This window comes from Cydia pomonella, chromosome 9 (genome assembly GCF_033807575.1).
Source record: "Cydia pomonella isolate Wapato2018A chromosome 9, ilCydPomo1, whole genome shotgun sequence".
Classification (NCBI taxonomy): Eukaryota; Metazoa; Arthropoda; class Insecta; order Lepidoptera; family Tortricidae; genus Cydia; species Cydia pomonella.
In genome coordinates, this window is record NC_084711.1 from 6,107,831 (window position 1) to 6,135,139 (window position 27,309).

The following is a 27,309-nucleotide window of genomic DNA, read 5'->3' on the forward strand; positions in this document are numbered from 1 at the left end:
TAATAGTTAAACTTATTTGAAGATTGTGAAACGCTTACGATGACATTATTCGTCAGATAAGTGGCAAATAGCTTATTCATAACTTTACTTGGACATTGTGAAACACTTAACAGACGTTTATAGATAACGTAATTATTGTAGGACTTTTAACAGTATATTTCTATAGAACTTTCTTAGTCCGGTAAATTTAATTGATTATTATTATTTATTACGATTTTTACGATCTTACTTTCTCGTCAGATGAATATCTTTTTATTGTTTGATATGTACGTCAGAAGTTTTGTTTTTTACGCGTGTATTAACTTAATACTACGCCTGTCGTAATGACGACAGAAATCTCATACGCTACGCTACGACGACGCTTCGTGTGCGGACTTGTTTGAAGTTGTACGTGCTCGTTATTATCGTGCTTGCAAACATTGTATCCAGTTTTATTTACTCATAAAATATCAAATGACAGTGTTTCCTGGGTACAGTCGCAGACAAAACCGCCGATAACAAACACTGTTTACGACTGTACCGATAGCCCGTGGCGTCCTGCAACCCTATAAACAATGTGTGTCAGCTTGTTTATAGGCTCGGTTGTCACAGCGGGGCTTAGCGTTGCCAACGATCTTAATGTAAAGTAGGTGGTGGACTGGTTGAGAAGTTGCTGTCATAGGCGTATAGTCCGACCAAGCTAATTTGGCAGCGATTTTGATAGCCCAGCCTGAGCAAGTTAACACTTGCTTAACAGCAAACGTCATAAGTTGCTGTCAAAATCTCTGGCAACTTATCTTGGTTTGACTCTTAGCTACAGATTAACTGAGGCACAAAAATGGCACTGTTGGCAGCTGCGTTAACTTGTAGAACTTGTGATCTCTAGAATCAGGAATGTTGGGATTGCCAATTCAAGTTGTCATATCATAAAAGTACTTTAAATAAAATTATTAATAAATCACGTGTAATTTATTTGAAATAGATCCCGACGTTTCGACCTCTTTACAGAGTTAATGGTCAACGGGAGACTGAGGAAAAATGCCTATATTCACCTCTGTTAAAATAAAACAACATGCAAAACTACTCACAAACAGAAATAATTACCAAACTTATAAACTTGAAGGTTATATATAAATGCAAATCAGGCTCAAAAAGCTAAGTGATACATTACACCTATTTTATCTATTTCATTTAAATAACAAAGCAAAGCATTAGAAGTTTTTTTTTAGTTTTATTCCATGACTAACTATCGCGGTTGCTGAAAAATATATCTACCTAATATAAAAACTTTTTGATGATCAGTGTACAGCACATTGTATAAGTACGAATATATAGGATAACTAGTGCAAATATCTGACAATCAGAGGTCCAGGGTACGTAACAAAATCTGAAAGGTTACAAAAAAGTAGACAATTAATGACAAAATCTATTTTCCTAACCATATAAGCAAACGCAACGACTAGTATCAAATTACCCTTTTGAAGGTAATAAAATAAACATAGAATGCAAACATTTTACTGCGTCTCGAAACATTAAAAAATAATTAAGGAAATGTTAATTCATCCTCAGTTGAATACCAATAACAAGGTTCTATCCAATATAATCATTCAACTGCAATTTCTTGTCAAATCAAACATTATTGCGTGTAGTTATCTAATAAATCGGCGTCGAATGAGTCAGATCAACGATAACATTGTTCTAGTATTTATGGGGCAATTAAAACCGTGAGAAAATTTGTCTACATAAAGACATTAGCCGTTATTGAGCTCTGATTCTTGGCGCCTGTATCAAATAGTATTTTAGCTATGCCACTGATAACGTTATGTAATTTATAATTGTTCTTCTTGCTATGGAAATAGCAGTTAGCATTATAATTAAATATAAAAACGATTCATGTCTCCATTAAACAGACGCCTAAGGCCGATAACTCAATTGGCTATTATTCCAGATATGGCTCTGTATTTCTTTTGTTTTGCTACGCTATGGAAATGCAAAGGATTGCTGGGGTAGATAGATAGGTATCAAATCGGCAGGCTTGTTTCTTTTCACTCAGAACGGATCGAACGGCCTTGCGATAGCCAATCACACTGCTTAAATTAACAATGACTTTGTCAAACAGATTAGGGTCTAAGCATAAAACAAGCTGAGCTAAGGTCGTACCGTACACGGATCAAGTTAGTTGCCGGGCTAATATGACACTGGGTATCGATAATTAAGACACCTGCACACTTTTAAATAGACAATCGTTTATTTTTATCATTAATGCAATGTGAATAATCAAGATAATTCTAACAATCTCACTCACATCAAAAGACCGCCGAAAAAACTAAAACTCTGGACAGTTAAACGTCAGATCAATGACAGTTGTTTCTTTTTAGGTCCAATCGAACTGTCATATATTTACAACAAAATTAGCAAAGTTAATATGAATTTTAATCGGTTAAAACAAACATACATTTCAAATAATTCTTTGGATCTTTGGATAGAACCTTACACTAATTGTAAGATGTAGGCAATTTCGTTGGCCTGATTGTTAATTTTATTAATGAGTTACAGTTTAACTACTCAGCATTTACCGAAAGAATTATGTAAGTTTAGTCATTAGGTCCATTAATTTGGCTTTAATAGTCGTTTAGTACTTACATAAGCTTTCGGCTGTAAAATAATGTAACTATTGTACGCCCGCGAGAACCTTTGTTGCTTCCCTGTGGGACGTAACAAATAGTCTGCCAAACTTTCATGCGATTAATTTCCACGTGTCACTTTGACAATCTCGTATTTCGTTTACTTTTAAATTTTGAAAAGAAACCTTGTGCTCTACATGATAAGGTGTTTTTTTTAAATGAAATCAATGTAGAGTTAAAAGAAATTTGACATAAGAACTCGATTTGTCGTCCGCGAACCAATGGATTGTGTAATAGCGATTTTATCGTATCCAATAAGTGGGTATCGAACCCAAAGTGTAGCGATACAGTGTCTAATTAATTTATTAGCCTACTTTGCTGTACCGATTATAATCTTGTTTAAGATTTTTGTTCGCGAGAGAGAACCTATTGATGATCTAAGCTGGTTAATGATATTTTAAATATATCCGGTTATAACATGAGTTAAGTCGTCAACTTTAATTTGACCTTTTTAGTCCAAAAATAAGTATTAAGTAATTAAAAAAAACTGTTTTGTTTACTTCAACTTAGCCTACTCTTCTTAGGCCGCAATTAGGCTACAGTAACATTATATTATCATATAAATGTGATCATAGATATAGGAGACATTGAAAAATGACAAACCTATGATGGTGTAATTAAACAAATTTGACGTATATGATCATAATTGTAGGATTGCTTTCAAATAGGATCCCATATTATGATCACATTTCTATGATCATGTAAATGCGGCCTTTGTTGTTTTTTTAAAGTCACTGTCAATAGGGTATTTGACTACCAGTCAAATATGATCTTATAGGTACGTCTAATTTTTTAAATTACCTACACCATCATAGGTTTGTCATTTTTCAATGACTCTTACATCTATGATCACATTTCTATGGTAATGTAATTGGGTGAATCAACTTTTTTTGTTTTGTTATCCTGTCCCGTTGTCCAAGGGACAACAGTGGCACAGTTTGTTTGAAGAGACGTTGTATGCCGTTCTATTAACATGCTTAGTAGGGGGCCCATTATGGACATTGGTTATAACGACCACAAAAACGCAAGTTTAATTCATTTAAGTACCATAAAATCAGTATTTCAATGAACTTTTGTCCCCTGGACAACTAATCGTAACCATGGCAACGAGTGACGCTAAAAAGTTGATTCTCCCAATTGCGGCCTAAGCTCTACCGTACTTTTGTTTGTTAATTTTTTAGGTACAACATTAACGCGGTTGAAGTCACTGTCAACAGTTCACTTTTTTCGAAGTGTCAAAACGATTTGCCACAATATAATTTACGTGAAATACTAGCAAATGACGTCACGGTCAACTTACCTACTCTTTATAGTTCTACAAGATTTATAAAATAGAAATTGTGTCTAAAAGTAACTGTTGTCTACGTTTTATTATTAATTTTCTGGTGCTTTATTTCATGCATGGTGCTGTGAAATAATTTATTTTAAATACTGTCAACAGCCATATTTCCTTCGATATCGATGGTGCATTGTTGTCACGATTAGAACGTTCAATCCGTCGCTTGTTTTTGACTTTGGCCATCACCCGAATATACTTAACCTTTAATTATTATAGAAATAACGTTAGTTAGTTAAGGATTTAAGGTCCTTTGAGTCCAAAGGTTATAACATAAACCATTTATTATTATTACTTATATATTTTTACAGTACCTTCATGTTATCGCCCATATTTATTTTGTCATTCATAACACCCAGTTTAACATTTTATTTTATAATACACCTTGTATAAACGAACATGGTTGATTTACTTGCTATTACAAGAAAAGTGATCTCTAGACCCGAAACTCTATTCACATTTTTAAAATACACATTGATTTGATATTCCTCGCACAAACGTATCTGTATTGCGATCCAACGAGGAAATGCCGGCAGCATCCTTGGTACAATGCCTCAAGGGTATATTTTAGATTTAAACTAGTTATATTAATCCTCTGTATACATCCATTATTATTGTAAATAAAATTCAATCAATATTTGATATTTAACATATAGCACAATCGGAATAGAACAAACCTCGAAATCTCTTGAACAGTCCTGAAATATGGTACCTATGTAAATGGTATGTATGTAAATAAAAGGCTCCTTATTCGTGTCCATACCATTTGACATTTGGGGACCTCGGGGAATCGCAGCCGTCTTGGAAAATGTGTACCATTCTCGAGACATTCGCGTTTTACTCAAAATCTACGTTATCTAGGAAAATATGGTGTAAGACAACATTAAAGCTTATTATTCTACACAAACACTTAGATATCTTTGCGGAAAAACCACATCTAGTTATAAAAAATTCTTGCTGAATCTAGGCTTCTACACTATACACACACACACTACACACACTTATACACTTCCAGGGGACATTCTCTTAATAGGAAATTCGGGAGAATACGAATTGACTTAACCAGAAAGTAGGATTATGGGTTTAAGTACTGATGATTCAGTACACCCCGTAGCTTAGGATAATAGCCAGATTTTTAAAAATGACATATCGGTAGATTTCTCTTGCCCTTCACGACCTGTTTACACTTGTTTTATTAAAGAAATATCAGTAGAGCCACCTTGAGAGGACTCCGAATATTAAATCATAATTTTTCTTCTAGCACCTAAATTATAAAGCAGATTTCAATAAAACAGACATCAGTTAATCCGTAATTGGTACACGAGTGCTATGCAATACAAATTTGTACGGAATCATCAGTACTTAAACCCACAACCCTACGTTCTGGAGAAGTGTAGTCAAGTAAAATATTGATATTGGGGTAGATCATGTACAAATTTAATGTATACACAAAAGTGGAATTAATATTGCTGCAAGTTTCCTTTTAAGAGAATGTCCCCTGGAAGTGTATAAGTGCTAAACCTAGATTCGGCAAGTATTTTCTACAAGATGTATTTTTTTCTCAAAGGTATCTAAACTTTTTTGTGTAGAATTTAATAAGCTTTTATGTTGTCTGACCCCATATTTTCCCAGATAACGTAGATTTTGAGTAAAACGCGAATTTCTCCAGGATGGTACACATTTTCCAAGATGGCTGCGATTCCTCGAGGTCCCCAAGTGTCAAATGGTATGGACTATGGACATGAATAAGGGGCTTTTTATTTACATACATACCAAATTTCAGGACTGTCCAAGAGATTTCGAGGTTTGGTTTACATATTCCGATTGTGCTAATATTAAATCTCTGTCTTACTAGTAGTGCTTAAATCTACATTTAAAAAATATCAAAAAAAAAGTAGTTATACATGTTCGTAAAGGGTCGATAACGTGTTGTATGCGATACGGTGTGGGGCTGCAGGCATCCTAAGGGCTGGGGCACAAAGGGCACGCAGGAAATTATGCATCGGTGGCATGTCATTATGACATTTATGATTTTATAGTATAGAATATGCCAAAATAGACGTGTTTTATTTTAAAAAAATCTCTAAAAAGAATAATAGCCGAAATATTGTACTTTGTACATATATATTTTACTTTGGATACCTATTTTTGAAACTTTAGGTGAGTACATATTTTTGGCGCTCTGAACAATCTCAAAATGCGTTAAATAACCAAAATCCCAATCGGTACACCCCACTATCCACATGGTCTTGTTTGTCCTATCTCTAGGGTGTATGTCAAGAACTCAAAGGCCGGAGGCGCGGAGGGGAAGCAGCCCTCGCCCGCCGTAGCGTATCAAAGCGCAGCGCAGGCGGCTCACGTTGTGCTCTGCGTCTGCGGTTTGATACGCACGGGGAAAGGAGCTGATTTGCCTGTAGCGCTGGAGCAGATGCGGAGCCCGACTCGAAACTAGAGCCCGACTGCTCGTTGCTGCCTCCCCTGCCCTCCGAAAACAACAAAGTATTTTTTCATCGAAAAAATAATTATATATGAATGAGTGTCCATCTAAAACCCGATTATTTGCTCTAATTTCGGCTGAACCGAACCTTTGACCGAAACCTGCCGAAACTGAAACTTCGGCCGAACACGAACGGAAATACTGTTTCCGGCAGCCGGCAGCTTTTTTGGCAAACTGAAACTTTGGCCAAAGATGATGCCTTAGCCGAAACTTCGGGACACAAGTATTAATACGAAATCAACATCATATTTTAAAGTCTGAATACGCCTCCCTCTTTATAATACCCCCGGAATAAACTTGACATCATCTTCTTAACAACAAGTTCCATGACGTAATGTTATAACGTTTTTTGTCACCTTTAAACTCGTTGATCAAAAATATCAAACATAACCTTTACCTCATAATTATTATCTTAAGCACGGAATACAAATTAATATTTTCGGTGACATTATGTGTTTAAAGTTTGCTTTTTAACCAGTCCTTTGAAGAAAGCGTGACACAAGTAGCTATTCATTTGGAGGCCTATTTCTGTTTTATTCATAATCTGTGTAATCTAATACTTAAGTTGTTAATTGTTTGTCCTTTTGACATTTGTGTTAGAAAATGACAAAATTGATTCGAAGTTTGCTAATTTACAGTTTTTTTATATTATAGGGATATTGTTACACAAATTGACTAACTCCCACGGTAAGCTCAAGAAGACTTGTACAGTTAAGACCTCCGCTTCTATGCAAACATGATGGTTAAAAAAGAACTTTAACATTATATAAAAAAGATAAAAATATGTATGCCAGGAAACTCTAGAAACCTCATGACATTTTGGTTTAAAATTGACAAAAAAAAAATAAGACCAGCCGGTTAAACCTGGAGATACCATGGTATATATTGACACTGGATTAACGGTTAGTAGGATGGTGCAAGTGGCGCTTAGAGTGACAGCGACTACTGTATAAACGTTTGACTTAAAATGATGTATGGAATTATGGATATATCGTAGCCATGTCACGGGTTGTCATTATATGTAGTCGAATAGGAGCTCATAAAAACATCACCTAAAACAAAAACAAAACTTCTTATATCTTTGGAACTTTTGGAGTAGGGTATTATAATATTTTTCACTTGATAGTGAACAGGTTACAGTAGTAGCCAATTATAATTTTATTTTTCATAGCGCCTGCACGATACAAAATAGCACGAACATTCGCTGGCAAAAGCAGCGCGAGAAACCGTAGGCGTATTCAAGTTACTGCGGTTTAATTTACTGAACGAACACTGACCAACTAACAAGCTTCAAGTGCAGCACAAGTAAACCTGAATCTTATTTTAAAATATATATTGATCAAATTTGAAATCATACAGTCTACTCAAAAAAGTTAACCCTGATCTAGTTAAACGAAATTTAATAATCGAAGTTGTTTAACTGGAAATTTAATCGCTATCTTAGACGTTGATAAGGAACGCTGGCACCAATTAGTTAGCCCATTATCAACTATGATAGGCGGTCAGTGGCGCTGGCGTCCCGTCGCCGCCATAGCGCGTCGATACCGGAGACTCACGCATGCGTACATTCCCAAGGACTGACGCATGCCCGCGGCAGCGCAGAACAGACTCGACTCGGCCACTTGCGACACTCGACTCCTCTTTTCGCGGCCCTGTCGCATAATAAATTGATTGTACAGTCGATACTGACATTGAACGGACAGTGCAAGCGACTCATAATCAAGCCAGTTATTTGCGTTCATTTGCCGCGATAGCGCGTCGGTGGCGGCCGACCCCTCAATCAGCTGGCCGCGCTGACGCAGTGACGCCGCGTGTGCATGTGTTGTGTGTGCAAAATGCCGTAGTGTCTTTGTGATCAAACCATGGATATCGCGAAGGCCAAGTCTGGGGCGCTGGAGGACTTCGATGAGGATGATCAGGCGTCACGCCGATGCATGCTCGACGGTGAGTCACATTTAAAACAAAAGATCACAAGAACTTAATTTACAAATTGAAAAGGCAAAGTACAAAGATCATGGTTCATATGACGCGACGCGACGTCAAAGTCTGTCTCGAGAGCGAGATGTTATTGATTTTCCCCAGATGACAGTAAGCTGCTGGCTGTTTACATACTTAAATTATCTAACTAATATCGAGATTCTTTTTCTACTAACTACCTTCATGTTTCCTAAAAGTTACTTTTGCACTAATGTTATAACTACTGTTGGAAGCTACTTACATGATTGTTATTGTTAATCTCTTACATCATTTTATACTAGCCAAATCATGTTCTTTTAAGTCAATGAAATAAAGCAATCGCGACACGGGTTGCTGTAGTTGCTACCTACCTGCTTAGCATTGCGATAGGTTAATCATTGCTAAAAATAAATCCCGATTAGTGTCACTAACCAAGGTGGCACTGTCAAGCGATTTTATAAAACGAGACATGAGTGAAGTAAGGATATTTCCAATACTTCAATACAACTTTTTGACGTGAATTTGTAGTCTTCCTAAGAAAAGAAAGGAAGCGCTGTCGATCTGAATTGAATCATTTTAAGTAGCCATGCTTATTGCTTAATGGTTGCCGGGATAAGGGGACAGTATCCAGTTTTGGCAAGCTAAGGTTTCGTATTGTGACGACCGCGTGCCGTCGCGAACATTCACCCCGGCTCCCCTAGCTACTTTGTAGGGTTTTAAAATCGATAAGTCTTTTAGCCAACCGGTTAAAAAGCGATTTTTTCGCCCCTCATTTTATTTTTCCGGACACCTTAAACATCATTCACGTAATATTCATTCTGATCGATTTTAAATTTGACGCTAGTCCGGTCTGTTAAGCAGCTAGATGTAGTTACTTACATTCAAAAATGCGGAAACCTTTTCCCCCCTCTTGTAACCGAAATTGTTCAAAAGTGTACCTACTTAAAATCCCAGTGCAAATATATAATCCCCTCTCGCTTGTAGGTCTCATCTGAGCTTACCAATAACCAATAAGACTTATTATTATCTGGTTGGTTTACCGTCTTGTTTAATTTGTGACTACAACGACTACACCGCAAAGTATATACCTATATTTGACATTGTCTCAGACTATGAACTGGGGATTTCATTATTTATAAATGCATTTTTGCTTTTTTTTAATACTACGTCGGTGGCAAACAAGCATACGGCACGCCTGGTGGTAGGTAGTCTCCGAAGCCTATGTACACCTGCAACTCCAGAGGAGTTACATGCGCGTTGCCGACCCTAACACTCCGCGCCCTCGTTGAGCTCTGTTACTTGCATATTCATCTCTAAATGTGAGAGAATGGACATGCTATGCTAACTATTAGTATGTTATTAAAGTAAATGAATAATTATAAAACGCGGTGCATCAATGCGCCTTCAAGGTCGGCAATAACATAAGACAATGGGTTTCACTACACGTGCACTTCTTCAAGCGTGTTTTTTTAATAAAATAAACTTTTATCTCATGCAGAAATGTTAATCGTTGCCTTTATACCTACATATTCTTTGTTTATTACTGCATCATGATACCGATGGTAAAAGGTGTATTGCAAACCATCCCATTTAATATGAATTTTGGATGGAATTCACAAAAGAGGCTAATAATACCTATTTGTCCTTTTTAATCGGTTCACTTGGTCACCTCCAGTACTTCCATTTCCGGACCTAACGACCTCCAAACTTTCAAGAAAAGAGCGTAAGCCGGCAATGCCCTTATAACCCCTCTGGTGGGTGTCCATTAGCGATCTTTCGTTTCGTCTACTCGTTTGCCTCCTATATCATAAATAAAAAATACATTTATTCAGTAGTACAGTCAGCATCAAAAGTAGCGGATCAAATAACGCTTCATAAGTATCTACCATTCTGTAACAGCTTAACAAAAAGTGATGTCTTTAATATAGAACAACAAAGACTGTAAAAGATATACTTTGGAACGCGAATTCTAGAAATTTATCTATATTTGGAAAAGTTATCCCGAATATCAGATACTTTTGGCGCGTTGTTTCATCCGCTACTTTTGATGCTGACTGTACCTATCTCTGAATACAGGAAATAAAATGTACCTACCAACCAAGACGGAATCAATAATTACTTTTATAGATAAATATAGTCAATATTAAAATCCGGGTGTTAAAAAGTTGACTCTGACTGCTTTCTTTCAATGCTAAAAGCATGTGATTACATTTAAGATACTACGTGAATAATTGACTTGTGTGCGAAAGATTAATAAAATTGATAGCTAAGTAGATAAAGCATTATCATCATTTGCATAATATCCGGTATATTTACGTTTGATTAAACTCGGTCGATTTTTTGCAAAGTATAAGGTTTTATTTTGCGATTTTTAATTTGCATTTGTGTGTGTGCAATGCTGTTTTTGCTCGGGTTTATATCATGCTTTTAATTGCCGATGATAAAAGTGGTGTTATGCTTAGGATTCCGAAGCCAATCATTTATAAATGCTTCTTGTACCTTCCTCGTAGAGGGCGTGTAGAAAGACAGGCTATATATTCCCTGGATCATCAATAATGAACTGAACAAAACCCTACTTGTCCGAATAAAAATGTTATGTGATTGAAGTAACACTTTATTAGCTACTTTCTTGTGTTATTTTAAAGACTTGAAAGACAAATAAATATAAAATGAATAGGTACTATTACGACAGGTGTGTGACTAATACACAATAATGGTTCAAATTAAATTCAAGAATTGATGTCATCTTCTCGAACTGTTACGCGCAGAGCGCTAACAAACTGATGTTAATTTATTTCTTATCTCACAGCTCTAAAACTCACAATTTGGTTATAAAATGTCCAATAAGATTATTAGAGCTTATTTAGTCATCTTTATCGCACCTTTTATGTAACTAGGGAATAATTAGTTCATTCGTATGCTATGGAGTGGGTTTATGTAGTGAGTGTCTGTTGAAACAAGTTAAATTAATCACAGCGCACGCTTTGATATACCTAAGGCCTAAGGGACTTTTGGACCCTATGTATATCATTTAATTTTTTTCGGCCCATGTAAGATATCAAAATATATAATTAATGTGCACGGCGGCTTCAGGTGTCGGTTTGTCGTGCACATATTAGCCAATGTATTATGTCGTGGAACTTTATGTGACAGCGGTTGCCTATACTTATTAACGAATATATTATTAGTTATTAGTTTATGATAAAGCATCTGAAAACCGCATCAGTGTAAATAACGTGATAACCACCCCAGACGCGCTTGTCGCCAATCAGGCCAATTCGAGTTTTAGTTTTTGGATCTGTTTCCAATATGACACTGACAGATCAGTAATATCAGTATCATATCGAAAATAGATTGAATAAAACTACAACTCGTATAGACCTGATTGTCTCGAATAGGTACAGATGTAGAGTTTATTCGGAAAGAGAAGAGTCGTGGAATGTATGGGGCCCAATACATTCCACGACTCTTCTCTTTCCGCATAGACTCTAGTGAATAAACCTTTCCCATCGTTTTTTTACGGAAACGTACGAACGTGTTAAGCTATTTCAGTCAGTCTGAGTAAAAAATGTACTGAGGTTGACTGAAGTAGCATGACAAATACGAACGATCCCGAAAAAATACGATGGGAAATGATTATTCACTACATCTGTAATCAACTATTTGCTCCGTAGTTGCACCCACCTGGCTATTAGAATTAGACACATTAACAAATGTCAAATGATATAAAAATGTAGCCCCACAAAAGGCCCCACAGAATACCTATATACTAACTATCATAAAAATACTTCTCACTGCCTAACACCAACCAATGTTTGACAGCCAAAGTTCACGAATCATGTCTCTCTCCTTCTTATAAGTGTGAGGGCGAGGCCACACTTGTGCGTCGCGTTGCGTTGCGTCGCGTTTCTTCGTCGCAAGCGTCCTCGCAGCGTCGACGCTGCGTCGTTTGACATATATTTTTATGACATGCCACATTAAATACGTTGCGACGACGCGACACAACGCAACGCACACGGTGTAGCCTGGCTCTAACGCGTAGAGCTGATGTCGTGTTTGGTATTTTTCGTCTAGCCTAGCCTAGCCTGTGCATTAAATGACTGCTCGGAGCAATAGTGACCCTACCGCGCCCGAACAATTGAGTGAAATGCCACCGACAAAAGTCAACATTGTTACCAACTGACACCAGTGACATGCGCATATTACACTGTCAGCGAACACTATTATATAGGTACATCCATTGTGTGGCATGTTGCTATGTCAATATAACCTTTGCCAGTAAACGATGCATTACTCAAGTTGTCTGAGACAATATTTGAATTGATTGCTAAAGTGACCATGGCTCAGATTTTGTTAGAAATCTAGTCAGTAATATCATTAAGTCCTAATATCATTGCCTGATAAGACAGCGAGTTAGGTAACTTGTCTTGATTAGTTAATTTACATCTATTAATTTGGCCAATATCTACAGTAGGTAATCTACCTACCGATACGGCAATTTCCCCGTAGTCGCACTTTAAAAAGTCAGTAATTGAGCGTTTACTTCTTCACTTAATTTATATATCATGCAGCAAATGAGTTCCTAGTTTTCTTAAATTATTTTCCATATCCTTTATCTATTTAATTTATAGTCTGAAGTTATTATAGGGAAATTAATGATGCAGTATTTTATTATATTTAAACGGTCACGAATTCCACATATTGTTTGTACAAAATGGGCCGTAATCTGCATTTCATCTTAATTGGAATTCGAATTGTGCGAAAATCGTGAAAGTTTAAACCAATATAGTCTTGCTTAAGTACAGTCAGCAACAGGAATCATTCTCAAATAGACGGTAAATGGTAATACTCGTACAGTCATGTGTGTACTTAAGTATAAATTATTTTGCGCTTAAGACGAAAATGGACGACCGTACGAAATCGCCTTTTCCTACAAACGTATTCCACGTTTTCCTCTCTGGATTTTAACATTATTAAAAACATTTTTCCACAGCTGTGCCCCTTCGTTTGAATTTTTTAGAATTTTTAATTCTTACAAGAGTTAGGAGCACATTAATACTTGTATGGAATTTGTTTTTCGCTCATAATTCTTATAGTAACCAAAAATTCAAAAAAGTCAAATTAATACATCAAACTATTTAAAATTATTTTCCATATGTCAAAATTGTCAATATTCAGAGAAGAGAATGGGGACTACATTTGTATAGAGAAGCGGTCATCCTCTTTCCTCCTAATAAGTACTTTTGCTGCTACCACTGTTCCTCTGACTTGTCGACCGATAGTTTTGGTTTTGATGTTGATGTAGGTCCGTGAGTCCCTGACACAAATACCTTTACCTAGGTAATTATTAGACTGTCGCCTATATACTTACTTACCTAACAAAACGGTTGATTGACGCGAAGCGCTATGTAAAGTATAATAAACATATGAATTAGTCGATTGCTCTTTATGTACGAGTAAAATGTATGAAATATGCAGTCATCGAAGTTATCCAGTGGAAATACATAATAAATATAAAAAAATAATAATATACCGCTGCAGTTGTACAGATATTAAAAAGATGTAGATAATGATACATTTTACGGCGTTAGACTGTTAGTGAGCCAGTTAATTTGCAACATTGTAGAAATCTGCAGCATCGCTATAAGTTACCTATTTGATCTTAATTCACCATAAAAATTATCAATTTTCTATAATTGTATAGGGGAACTTGTTTACGAAGCAACACTCATGAATATATTGTTCTTATATGTATAGATAGTATTAGATAGATACCTGAAAGAGGTACGTAAACTTCAGTAATAAAAACTGCTTCAGACAAAGTATTTTGTAATTTCAGGCACTAACATTGTGGTACTCGTAATTTCTTATTATACACTTATTCAATGTTTCATATTTATTTAAAATAAAATGTACAAATATAAGTGTTTTTTTTTCTTTGTAAACAATTAGGATACATAAACTTATTTAAAAATATAAACATATATTACATATATATATATATATAAATATATATTATGAACATTGTAATTGATCGATTTCATCCAACATAGGTACAATAGATGTTATTTGTCTATTATACGTTACTTCCAATTGCAAAAGTATGTTTGAATTTAATATCAATGGGTAATGTGTGCCACAATACTCGAAGTATCTAATTTCAGTCGCGGTTTATATTTCTTCACCGATACTAGTTTTATCCATAACTCCATAACGCCGGTGGATTATACATAACGGATTAAGTTATGACATGAGCAATCTGGATAATCGTCAGTATTGTTAGGTACGAAGTTAGCGAATTCCGGACTCTAACACATCGTCTAGGATGTACCCACAATACCAGCGTTTTTGGGTTTTCTATGGTATAAGGTCAGTTTGAGTAAGATTGTCCGATAAAATATATTTTCGACAGACATGCGGAAATGCCGAAACCATAAAAGGTTCCTTATTAACTTTGGATCCCTAAAAAACGAGTAGTTTTTCCAGTAAAATACTTATGTCGCGGTGAAGCATGTGACAGTAGTAAAAATCGGAGGAAATTCAACTTTAATACACAGTTAATTAGCATACTATTAGTCCCCATGCATATAACGTTGTGGCATTGTGACTGACATTGTGGATAATTAAAACTCCAAGTAAAACAAAGAAACGCATTAACGGACGTGTCTCAATTTGCACAAGTGCGTCCATAACTCGTATTATAATCATTGCAGTTTTTTTACTCATCCCGAGGCTACACACTCAAGTGTTGAGATGACGCTACGTAAGAATAGGAATTGTTAATTGTAATTACATTCGATAACGATTTGAAAGTAATATCTAATACTTAACTAAGTAGGTACGTTTTCGTTTTATTTAACGTTTAATATATAAATGAACGAAAGATTAAAAGTTGCTCATTATGACCTAAACATTAACGAGTTTGAGCAAAATCAGTGCGAAATTTATTTTGGTTGACTTCCCCTTTAATAATGTAACTAAATAATAAAATTAGCAAGGAGAGTTCCTGTAAGATATATAAACAAGATTTGTATGGTTTAATCATTCAATTTTACAAAGACATTGTCTATCAAACACCTTTACAACTTAGCACCTTGTCACAGCGACTATTATTGTGCAAGCCATGAGTAATCTCATACTCAAATTTGGTGACACGGGTCAAACTAATTTTAGTAAAATGTTACTTCTGTAGAATATAAAATAAAATAACGAATCTTGTAGCTACGAGTATATAAATGTATTATTGTAGTTTCAAGTATTGAATAAAACGTATCCCCCTGTAAGGGTGCACCGTAAAATCACCGTAAAGTCACAGTCGTAAAATGTTTATAAAAAAAAAAGAAAAACGTTTATTTCGGACAATAAGGAATAAGGTTTATGACCCTACTATTATACTTGCGTTGAAAAACCAGTTGCCCATGTTTTCTACTAACATAAGTTTACAATTAGAAAACAACTTGTCAAGTAAGTGAAGAAGCTTGATACGAGAATATGCCGCAGTTTTACGACTTAACTATTCAAAGTCAACCGTCAGCGTTGCATTGAACGTTCATGATCATACCCTTGAACTGACAGGTTTCTGCTTCTATACTGACCGGTTTTCGACTTATTTTTGCTTTTCACGATGTACAGTTGATGTGGAGAAGCTCAGTTAAATTGATTTTTCGTATTCTAATGATACCTGATGACCTGATGGTCCTGGGTTCGAATCCCGATAAGGGCAATTATTTGTATTTGTTCCTGAGTCATGGATGTTTTCTATGTTTTTAAGTATTTGTATATTATATATACCAGGTGTTTCCTGTAACAGGAGCAATAATTAAACTGTAGGCTGTACTCCTCAAACTCACCAACATTTGTTCAGCAACTTTTAAAAATAACTTATGTTTTAATTTTTATTACACATAGAAGTTAATTCTAAGACGCAATGTATTTTGAATTTTGTTACGTTTAAAGCGTGACAAACAACGTCAAACACACTGATATCAGCGTACATTGAAAATAATATTAAATTTGTATGAAAAAGATGAAATCTAAAGATTTCATAATGTTTAAAAGTTGTTAATCAAAAGTTATATCGTTTTAGGAGTACAATATATGGTTTAATTATTTGCTCGTGTTCTGTGTCTGAGTACCCTCAACGCAAGCCTTCTTGGCTTAATTTGGGAGTTTTGGGACTTACGTAGGAATATACCTATAATATTTATGTATTTTTAAATACTGATCTCTAGAAGTGAAGTAAAAAAATACTTTTTTTTTTTCAGTACTTAAGACTCAAATACATGTATATATGTAGTATATGTGTGTGTTGTGTCAAATACATGTATGTATGTATATATGTAGTATACATCCCGCTCGCACTAATGTGTGAGTACGAGCGAGAGGCATAGAAAGTAAGTTACGCACACGCTAGCGAACATGTCAGTCTCAAACTGGAGATAGCCGTACAAGTAAATCCCATATTACCTACTGTCATTCATTTCATGAACCTGCTACATACTCTTTCTACTGTCTATTGCATATTTTCTACAAATGCACTATAAGTAGTATAAGTGCCAAACAACTAGACCGCTTTACCACTAGAACATATTAAAATTAATTAATTCAAAAAAGGAGTGTACAGGTTTTTAAAGGGTCGGCAACGCGCATGTAATACCTCTGGTGTTACAGGCGACCATAGGCTACGGTGACTGCTTACCATCAGGCGGGCCATATGCTTGTTTGCCACCGTAGTGGTATTAAAAAATATATATAATTGATACATATATATGTACCTAGTTGCCACTTAACTACGAGTAAGTAGCTAGGTATTTTTTTTTACCACACCAGCTGGTAAAGACTCTCTTGATTGTTCAAAAACTGATGATAAAGTTAAACTTTATCCACATGTGGGGCAAAGTAATCAGATGCAAATTTTGAGTTGTTTCCTTATGCTAGCTGGTAGAATTGACTTTTAAATGATGATTTTGAATGAGAAATATTTAATGACGTTCGTTTGGAATTGATTTTGTTTGATATCTTACAATTAATATTTTCTTCGAGTTAGTGAGGTGAAACATTTTGTGTTTTACTCGGGGGCAAAATTTCTTTGCTCGTGCTTTGAAACCCTTGCAACGCTTAAACTTCTCGCACCACTCGCTACGCTGGTGGTTCAATTTTGTAAATATTTCGCTTGCTCGGTTATCAATATTAATACAAGCGATTAAACAATAACTTTGTCCCCTTGTAAAACAAATGACTATTACTTTGTATTTCATAATGATAATCACAACAACAGTTCGATAATATCGTATTTAAATATAATTAATTACTTTAGCTACTTGTTACTGTCGCTTAAGTTAATTGAGTTATTTTGTTGTTTAACTGATAAAGCAACTGATTTACTATTCTACAAAGATAAATTCATTCGTTTGCGCTTCTGTTGAAACTCAATAGAGAATCTGACAAATACGTTTACTTAGTAACTATGTTTTCTCAAACTTGCAATAAAATGTTCACATGACTTACTTCAAATTAGGTCTGGAAATACTATTTACGTGTCCGGTGCGATGAGTGAAGGTGATATGTAAAGGAATTTCATACAGCCTTACACACCTAGGCTACAGGCAAAATTGTGACAACGTCTTGGCGTTCAACCATCAAATAGGAGTAGATTTAGACAAATAGAGTATTTTGTTTTTAGCTGTAAACCAACGAATAAAACAAATTAACTACAATTTTTTTTATTGCAAGTTTGAGAAAAGCACTATATAAATCTCGGCGAGAAACTGGGTTGCCGGCCGCGTATCCCTATCCGTCTATATCTACTTGGTCTGCAACCCTTCGTTTCCCGGCCTCTATAGGAATGTAATTACAGTACATGTTATGGTGCTACTTTACCGCACTAGTGCGATAGTTAGCACATTACGTAACTACGAGTATGTCAAAAATTTAAAGGGCCATATGTATTGTAAAATGTTCTACGATACATGTGCGAATAAGTATTAATTAACAAGTCGTGTCGATTTATCCCTTCGGTCGTATTTTAATTTGTCGCTACTCATTTCCTATTTTTCGCACTTGTATCGTAATGTACTATAATGTACGTTGGTACTATTTAACTCATAGATATATGATCTGAGATTTAACATGATATAGAGGGAAGAATTAACTACTAGAGTGGCCGTGTCCGCAGACAGCAATAACGTATTGATGTAAGGTTATGACCTCATGATTGAGCGTGGAAGATTTGCTTATCGTTACACACCCAGAATTTTGTAAACATAGTTACGTAATATCCATACACAATTGGATAGGTGTGCAAAACTGTTAAAGCTAAATGTAACAAACCTAGTAAAAGTCACATTTACGGTGACGTTCGGATGTCAACTGTAGCACGGTCGCGCCGTCATTGTTGCCGAAGCTGTATCTATCAATTTTCTTGATAAAATCAGTGACGGAATGAACGTCATTATCAAGGCAGAAATGTAGCGGAGAACGTCACTTATTTTATCAAGGAAATTGACAGATACTCATACAGATACAGCGGCGACAACAAAGACACCGCTGCAGCTGCAATTGACATACGAACGTCAACTTTATTCCGATTCTCTACAAAAATAAAGCAGCAATATTAATCGCACTCGAACAAATATAGACACCCGAGTGATGAACTAGCCCATTTCAAAGACAAAATGTGCTTAGCATCGTGCATGGCAATGGTTGCCACACGTCAGGATTCCCCCTAATTGTCAGGATTACTCTAATGTCAGGATATTTGGTCCTCTATCAGGACTCAGAATCGCGGAGGGACTTGGCGAGTGCCAGGATTTGGTAGAAGCCTCAACGAACCACTAGAAGCTAACTAAAAGTTTAGAGTTGGGTAGAAGAAAGGGAAGGTTATGCTACTAGCAATAGTGTATTGAGCGAGCAAAGGCCTAATGACCCAAGGTTTTGGATAAGGGATTGAATGGGCGGATTTTGAAAGAACTTACCGGCCAAGAAACTTCAGGATTTTTAGGATGATGTCCGGACTTAAGTCAGGATATTCAATTTTTTCATATCAACCCTAAATGTAATTCCAGCGTGATCAGCGAAACATGCCGGTCGAATAAAACCATACGCAGTATACATAAAATATTTCTTATTTTTATGATCCACTCAGCCTTATGGTGAGCATGCATAGAGTGAAACATGGTGCCCCAGTTGGCTCTGTATCAACACAAACACAGATGTGCCTAGCACGCAAGGCTGCCCTACTTACATTATTTCAGGTTCAAAGGGCGCTCGGGAATAAACTTACTTACTTATTTGGTCAGTTGAATAACGTAGAACACAGTTGGCTTGGGTCAGAACTTGTTGCTATTTCTGGGTATCGCGTGACTGCGTGACGCTTAAAAGGGGTAGAGTTTTTTAGTCTTTATGGTAAAGCAGGTAACCTTGAAAGAATAAGTTTTAGTCCGAGACACGCTAGAAGAATAAATTAAATCTGATGTAAGGGGTAATGTCATTAGTAGAATAAACTGTATGTTTGTATAGCGTGTGCGTTTACCTTTGACGCATATACAGTGTGTATTTTTGGTATAACCGCAATCTTAAACTAGAGCTTTAAAATTATCCCGAAAGATGTTAATTTAGTCTTAACTACCAGAGCATAATTTGTTTTTGTTTTTTTTTCGAGCAGCAATGTATTTCGTACATCATAGTCACTTGTGCCAGTTGTTGTGATGTCGCGTCATTAAATGCGTTATAACAAAGTACATACATTGCTAGCTGAACTATTTTATATGGAAAAATAAAAACTGTTTGTTTTTTCTAAAACCTAAGAAAACGTATTAATTAAAGTCTAAACTAATAACCCTTTGGCTATGCGGTCGTTTCAAAATACCACGCTATAGATAAGTAACCTAACAACAACGTCAAATGTATTCAATACATTTAATTCAACATATCTAAAGCATTGGTCAATTATATGAATAAAGGTTAAAATGGTGAGATGGAAGTGGTCGCAAAGGCCCTCAACGATGACGAACTTGCCTACCAATTGAGACAATTATTTCCTGCCCTTCTTAACTGATTCTGTGAATTGTACTGGAGTATTAAGCATATTTTAAGTACTTTCGTACTTTGCACCTACTAACAACGAACTATTACCCAAGCAAATATCAGTTATGGGGCCCACTGATTACCAGTTCGCCGGACGATATCGGCTTGTCAGTTATTTGCGATTGTCAGCTTTTGCGAATAACTGACAGGCCGATAAATATCATCCGGCGAACTGGTAATCAGTGGGCCGATGGGCCCCTTTAAAACAAACTATGTCTGAATGACTCAACACAAAGCGAAGCGAATCTTCTATTTAAACAATGTACGGGCGTAGGTAATTTTTATTTGACCAAACGTGCCAAGAACAGTCCCTAGTTATATTTCATACGACGATAATAATAATACCTATCGTATATTCACGCAACCCTTAACTTCCGTGATCATTTCGATTTTAAAACAAATTTATTTTGCAAACTGCCAGACCATAGACAATCTACTTTCTAAAACAAATTGATTCGACTTTCAACAAATTGCGCACGCGGCGCGATCCAGTGATGGCCTGACATTTCGAAGCATAAATATCACAAACTCTTATCTTCTTTCACGGAGTATTGCAAAATTCCACCCTATTACCTGACTTTGAAGTACATATTTAAGGTAACCCTGAAAGGTTTTTCGAGTTTGCGAAAATTAAGTATTGGTATCTACAGAATTGTTGCGGCTAACTTGGCTTCCTTGTTTAAGAAAACTGTTTAACATTTTGTTGTGTTCTGCCTATTATTGCCTTACCTGGAAAATATCAGAGAAGGAAGCTCAGTAGTCGGTAGCAGACAGACCGACAGCAATAATATTTACTGCGGTTGTTTTATGGAGGCCGCACACTACGTTCATGAGTTGCACGTGTGGTGTGGCATTTTGCAAGAAAAACAAGCGCTGAGTAACACTCGTATTTTCCTATTCAGAGAGCCAAAACTACCAGAAATTCAAGGATTATTGTATCACTAAGGCTAGTTAAACACTTGATCGTGTTATACAAAATATTAATGAATAATGATGCATATTTTTCTTACTAAAGAAAAACTATGCAGATGGGAATGTCCATTGTCGGAGTCCTTCACATGCAACATTTTCGATACTTTGTCATGGTATCCAGCCAAGAGGTGTAAAATCAAGAACTAGCGAGGATAATTCTACTTTATTATTATTATTAATTATTATTATTATTAAAGCCTTTTTTTATTTCCATATCGTTTTTTGTTACATTGTGTTGGTTTTGATTCTAATCAAATTTGATTTGCTTTTAGTTCATTTTACATTATGGACCCCTGTCGGGTATAGGCCTCCTCCATGTTTTTCCATTTGTCTCGGTCTTTGGCCTTGATTGGCCAATTTTCGCCGGCTATATCTATAATGTCCTTCGACCATCTTGTTTTGGGTTTTCCTGATTTTCTCTTCCCATGTGGTCCTGGCCACTTTGTGATTTTGCTGGTCCATCTTCCATCTGTCATCCTGGCTATGTGGCCAGCCCATCTCCATTTCTGCTTGAGTATAAACTCAAGTGCATCTATGACCTTTGTTTTGGATCTGATATGTTTACTATTAACCTTCTCCTTTAGTTTTATTTTTAGGATGCTCCTTTCCATAGCTCTTTGACAGGTTCTTATTTTTAGTTTGGTTTTATTTGTGTGCACCCAGGTTTGGCTGCCATATGTGAGGCAAGGTAAGATGCACGTGTCCATCACTGTTTTTTTCATATTTAGGCTGTAGTTTCCCTTTAGGAGCTCTTTGAAACTCCAAAACTTTCTCCAGCTGATATTAATTCTGCGATCTATCTCTTCACTATTGCTGTCGGTACTAAATGATATCCGTTTACCCAAGTAGATGTAGTGATCTACATATTCAAGTTCTTTGTTTTGTATGAAGATTTTTGTTTGTTCCCTGTTAGTCATAATTTTTGTTTTAGTATGGTTCATTTCTAATCCAACTTTACAACTTTCCTTGTTTAGGTCGTTTAACATTTGTTGTAGATTTTTAGTATTCTCTGAAAAGATTGCTATGTCATCAGCAAATCTCAAATGGCTAAGATGTTTATCGAATATTTTTATTCCAGTTTTTTCCCAGTCTAGTTGGCGAAATATGTTTTCTAGTACCGCTATAAATAATTTAGGTGATATTGGGTCCCCTTGCCTGACTCCTCTACCAATTGTGAACTCCTGTCCTCTCTCCTCGAGTTTTACTCTGCTAGTGCTATTCTGGTATATGTTCTTTAAGATTTTGATATACTTAGAGTGTATCTTGCAGTCAGTAAGAGCCTTCCAAATAGCGTTGTGTGAGATGCTGTCGAATGCCTTAGTGTAGTCAATGAATGCTATGTAGAGAGGTTTTTTATATTCCTTGTAGCGTTCTATCATTTGTTCCATTGTGTGGATATGGTCTGTTGTAGAGTATCCTGATCGGAATCCTGCTTGTTCTACAGGTTGATGGTCGTCAATTTGATTGGTTATTCTATTTAAGAGTAGTGCTGTGAAGAGTTTGTAGATGCATGCTAGTAAGCTTATTGGTCGGTAGTTGGTTATATTTTTAGGATCTCCTTTTTTATACAAAATTGTGATATCTGACGTATGCCATTGTTTGGGTGTTTCTTCTGATTGTATTATCATATTAAATAGCGTTGTCAGTGGTGTTGTAAGCAGTTTAGCTCCCATTTTCAAAAGTTCATTACTAATGCCGTCTGGGCCGGGACTTTTGTCTTTTTTTAGATTTTTGATATGTTTCAAAACTTCATTTTCTTCAATTGGTTGAATGATATCATACGACTCATGTGTGTTCACGTTTTGGGTTTCTTGCCCACTCGGAATGGTGTCAGACGGTTGTTTTTCATAAAGGTGTCGGTAGAAATTTGTAGCTGTATTTAAGATGTCTTTCCTTGTAACGGCTTTCTTCCCTTCGTCATCGAGTTGTTGGATCCAATTTTTATTATAATCAAGTTCTTTTAAACCTTTCTTTATACTTCTATGTGATAATATTTTTTTTTCTATAGTTTTAATTCTATGATTTCTGTAGTCTTCTCTTATTGCTTTATTGGTAGTTTTAAATAAGGTGCTTAGCTCACTTTTCTCTTGACTTGATCTGTTTGGTTTTTTTAGCAGTTCGCTTCTCTTAGCAATGAGGTCCTTTGTCTCTGTTCGTAGTATTGAGTATGGTTGTTTTTTCGTAGGTTCCATTTTTGTTGCATCAATAATACTTTTTTCTAGTTTATCATAATAATCCTGTATGTTTGAAGGAGGGTCGTTTACGATCTGTGATAGGTGTTCTTGTAGTCTTAATGAAAATTTGTTTACATCTTCTTCACTCTTGGGCATTTTTGGTAATATTTTGAATGTTGTTCTGCGTTTTTTACTGTTGTTAAGAATATAAGTTCCCCTTACCATTTTATGATCTGATGGGAAAGGTGTGATCAGAAACTCTATGTTAGTAAAATTGTTTGGTTTATTACTGAGTATAAAATCTATCTCATTTCTTGTGTGTTGATTCGGTGAGATCCATGTCCATCTACTCTTGATTTTTTTCAAAAACATTGTATTTACAATCTTTATGTGATTTTCCATAGCAAATTGTATAAGTCGTTCACCTCTGTGGTTTCTGTCTCCGGTTCCATATTTTCCAGTAATTAAGTTTTCAGTTGGATTTGGAATACCGATTTTTGCATTGAAGTCTCCGAGAATGATCTGGGATTTGTTTGCTAGATTTTGGGCTTCTCCAACAGTTTTGTAAAAATCTTCTACCTCGGTGTCGCTAGCTTCGGCTGTGTGTGCATGAACTTGAATCAATGATATGTCTTCCTTGTCAAATGTCAGATTTAGGATTGCTACTCTGTCTCATAAACCTGTGAACCCGGTTATATGTTTTTTTAGTTTCTTTTTTAATAGAAATCCTACACCCAGATGCCCTTTTCTTTCTCCATTCCAGCAGAGAATATGGTCTTCGTCTTCTTGTATTGTGCTACCTACCCGTCGTACCTCAGCTAGTCCGATGATATCATACTTAATATTTTTGAGTGCATGTTTTAGTTCTAGCATTTTTTCTTGTGTGGCTAGCGACCTGATATTGTAGGTGCATATGTATATTTTGGGCATAATATTGTGTTTGTTGCAATCCTTTGGGCTTGGAGTTTTAAAAGCCAGTAAATTTTTGGAAAGTGGAGGGTTGTGGTCATTTTCCCCCACGGTGACCAACCGGCTTGGGGGAGGTTTTCCAGTGTTATTCTTGATAAATGTTGGCTTGAATGTTGTTGTAGTTTGTTGTTGTATGTTGTTTTTCAATGTTGTTACTTTGTTTATGTTTTTAAATATTTTTGCTGTAGTTATAGTTTGTTGGTTTTTGTTGTTTCCTGTTGTCTTTGCTGATACATTACTGTTGCCAAGTATTTTTTTCAGATAGGGAGTATGCTCGTTCCCGCATGATCTGAAATGCATCTATTCTTGTCCCTTTGCCATCTTCCCTATTCCCATCGTTAATTTTTAACACTGCCGGGCTAAGTACAGGAGATCTTGAAATTTCCGCTGAGTTTTCTGTTACAGCCTTCTGTAGTTCAAACCTTTTTATTAGTTTGGTGTTGTTTCCACCTTCATCATTGATCAGTTTGTTTGGGCTAGGTGACTCGGTTTCAGTTCTCTTCCTTTTGTCCTTTCGTTTTGCTGATTGTTCCTTTTTTTCTTGTAATTTTTTTTTGGGAAAGTCATGGGTTATGTATGTGGCTGGTTTCATTTTGTTCTTGTTCTTGAGTATGTCGATTTTCTTTTGCAATGTTGTTGTAGACAGCAATATAGGCCTTGATTTTTCCGCATTTATTTTCTTGCCCAGCCTTTGTACTCGATTTATGTCGCTCTGCACTAATTTTACACCTAGTTCCTCAATCGTTTTTGCCGTAATTCCAATTAGATCTTCTATTTTTTCATTCGGCGGTTCTGATATTCCATGCAAGATCACGTTATTTTTACGCGCGTTTAAGTCGAGGTAATCTATTTTTTTATTCAGTTGGGTTACTTCTTCGCGCAGTTTCTCATTTTCTTCGATTACAGGTTTAATTTTTTCTTCCACTTTCATAAGCACATTCGTTGTTATCGTTTCTTTTATATCGTTTGTTTGTTTTTTTAGTTCCTCTTTCATTAGCTTGAACAGGAGTGACATTTCGTTTGACAGTTCTGATTCCATCTTTTTTTTTTTTTTCTTATTAAGAACTTTACACACTGATTGATAAGTGACGTAGCGTAGATCGGAATAGTTGAACGCTTCCAAACTTGCTTCTGCAAGTTGTCAGCTATGCTGTTTATCTATGGCGATCGGTAGTAAAGTTAACCTAAAAAACTTTTTAGTTATGTGCACTTCACGACACTTAAATTTGGCTTGATGTTGTGAATTTAAGTTCGCACACGCGGCACTTCAATAAGTATTTAGGAATTTGTCACTTTTGAACTCGGAACTGGCGAATATCGAAAACACTATTAAATAAACTCGGGAGCAACTTTCGCAGCGACCTTCTCGTAAGACAACCGGAACCGGAAAAAATAATTCTACTTTACCTCTACTAAATCCTCTTGAGTCCCGATGTCCTTTTAAAAAAAGTAAATTAAATCGATCGATCGATCGTAAATTAAACAAAGTATAATGAAATAAAAGAAAAGACGGTTCGAAATTCAAAACTGCAAAAATGACTGTGGGTCTTAGTAGGATAGATGATGTTAATTTTATTTCATTTATTGCATAGTCATGAAGATAATTACAAAATAAGATGTCACAGTTAAAGTTAGTCAATTAATTTAGGGCACACAATAATAATAGTTATAATTGAAATCCCATCAATATTAAAAACGTTATTACTATAGACATGCCATACCTTGAAATTTGAACTATAATAGAACCAGTTCGAGTAGGAAAGTTGAATGCATGAATGGCGTTCCTCGTGAATGAAACGTAGTGCGGCATAATTAGTGGCTTCTATATTGAAGGAATTCCGTTTGAGCTTTCGGCATTCAATTTAATTACAGGGAATTGAAGTTCATTAAATCCATCTTCTACGTAGCCTTCTGATACCTAATTATTAGTTTCACAGTATATTTCCGGTCATACTTAGCAAACACATACTCTATTCTCTCAGTGGGTAGTTTAGGATACTTTCTTGGATAGGTACATCTAAATAAAATTATTATAATGCACTAATTTGACCCGTAGTTATAAAAAATCAAGCACAACACTGTAACATAATTATGTAATACTTAGTAATATATCACAAACAAAAAATCTATTGTCAAGATTCATTACAATAAGTAATCCGACCAATTGTACCAATTTCATAAGTTATGAGTGATTATATCTTGCACTCTGCCACGTTTAGCATCTCACCCGTATGCATATTTGAAATATAGTTCAAATAAAAATTTTATTCTTCTAGAATAAGGTATACAATTGAATGAGTTTACATTTGCATACATGGTTGGTAGGTAATCTACTAAATGTAGCACTAGATAGCACTACTTAAACTGATACGGGTATTGAGCAAACAATTTTGAAACTTAGTTATGCAACTGGTAATATTTGCCTGGACCAATGAATCCCCATTAGATATGAGTATCAAGCATAGGACCTAGGTAATCTTAAGAAGTGATCTTTACTTTTACAGTTTGAGTAGGTATGAAGAACCACGAAAGCTGAGTACGTAGTTCAGTATAAACACTAATTAATTACACACTCAAAACTTAGTAACTACGGCATTTAGTTTTCCAAAGATTCCAAAGGCAACAATGTGAAGTAAATGTTATTGATAGTTCTAAGAA

At 35.7% G+C, this 27,309-nt stretch overlaps 1 protein-coding gene across 2 annotated transcripts in view; it reads left to right on the forward strand.

The window, feature by feature from the left end:
• Positions 1-27,309, forward strand: part of LOC133521211 (cerebellar degeneration-related protein 2) — a 120,315-nt gene that overhangs the window by 75,780 nt on the left and 17,226 nt on the right. Inside the window, exon 1 of one of the 2 annotated variants that reach the window (XM_061856050.1) lies at positions 8,127-8,440. The exons of the other annotated variant lie outside the window; for it this stretch is intronic. Coding sequence (XP_061712034.1) covers positions 8,359-8,440 — 82 coding nt within the window. The 5' untranslated portion in view covers positions 8,127-8,358. Of the gene's footprint in view, positions 1-8,126; positions 8,441-27,309 lie in introns of those variants that run through there. 2 annotated transcript variants of the gene reach the window in all.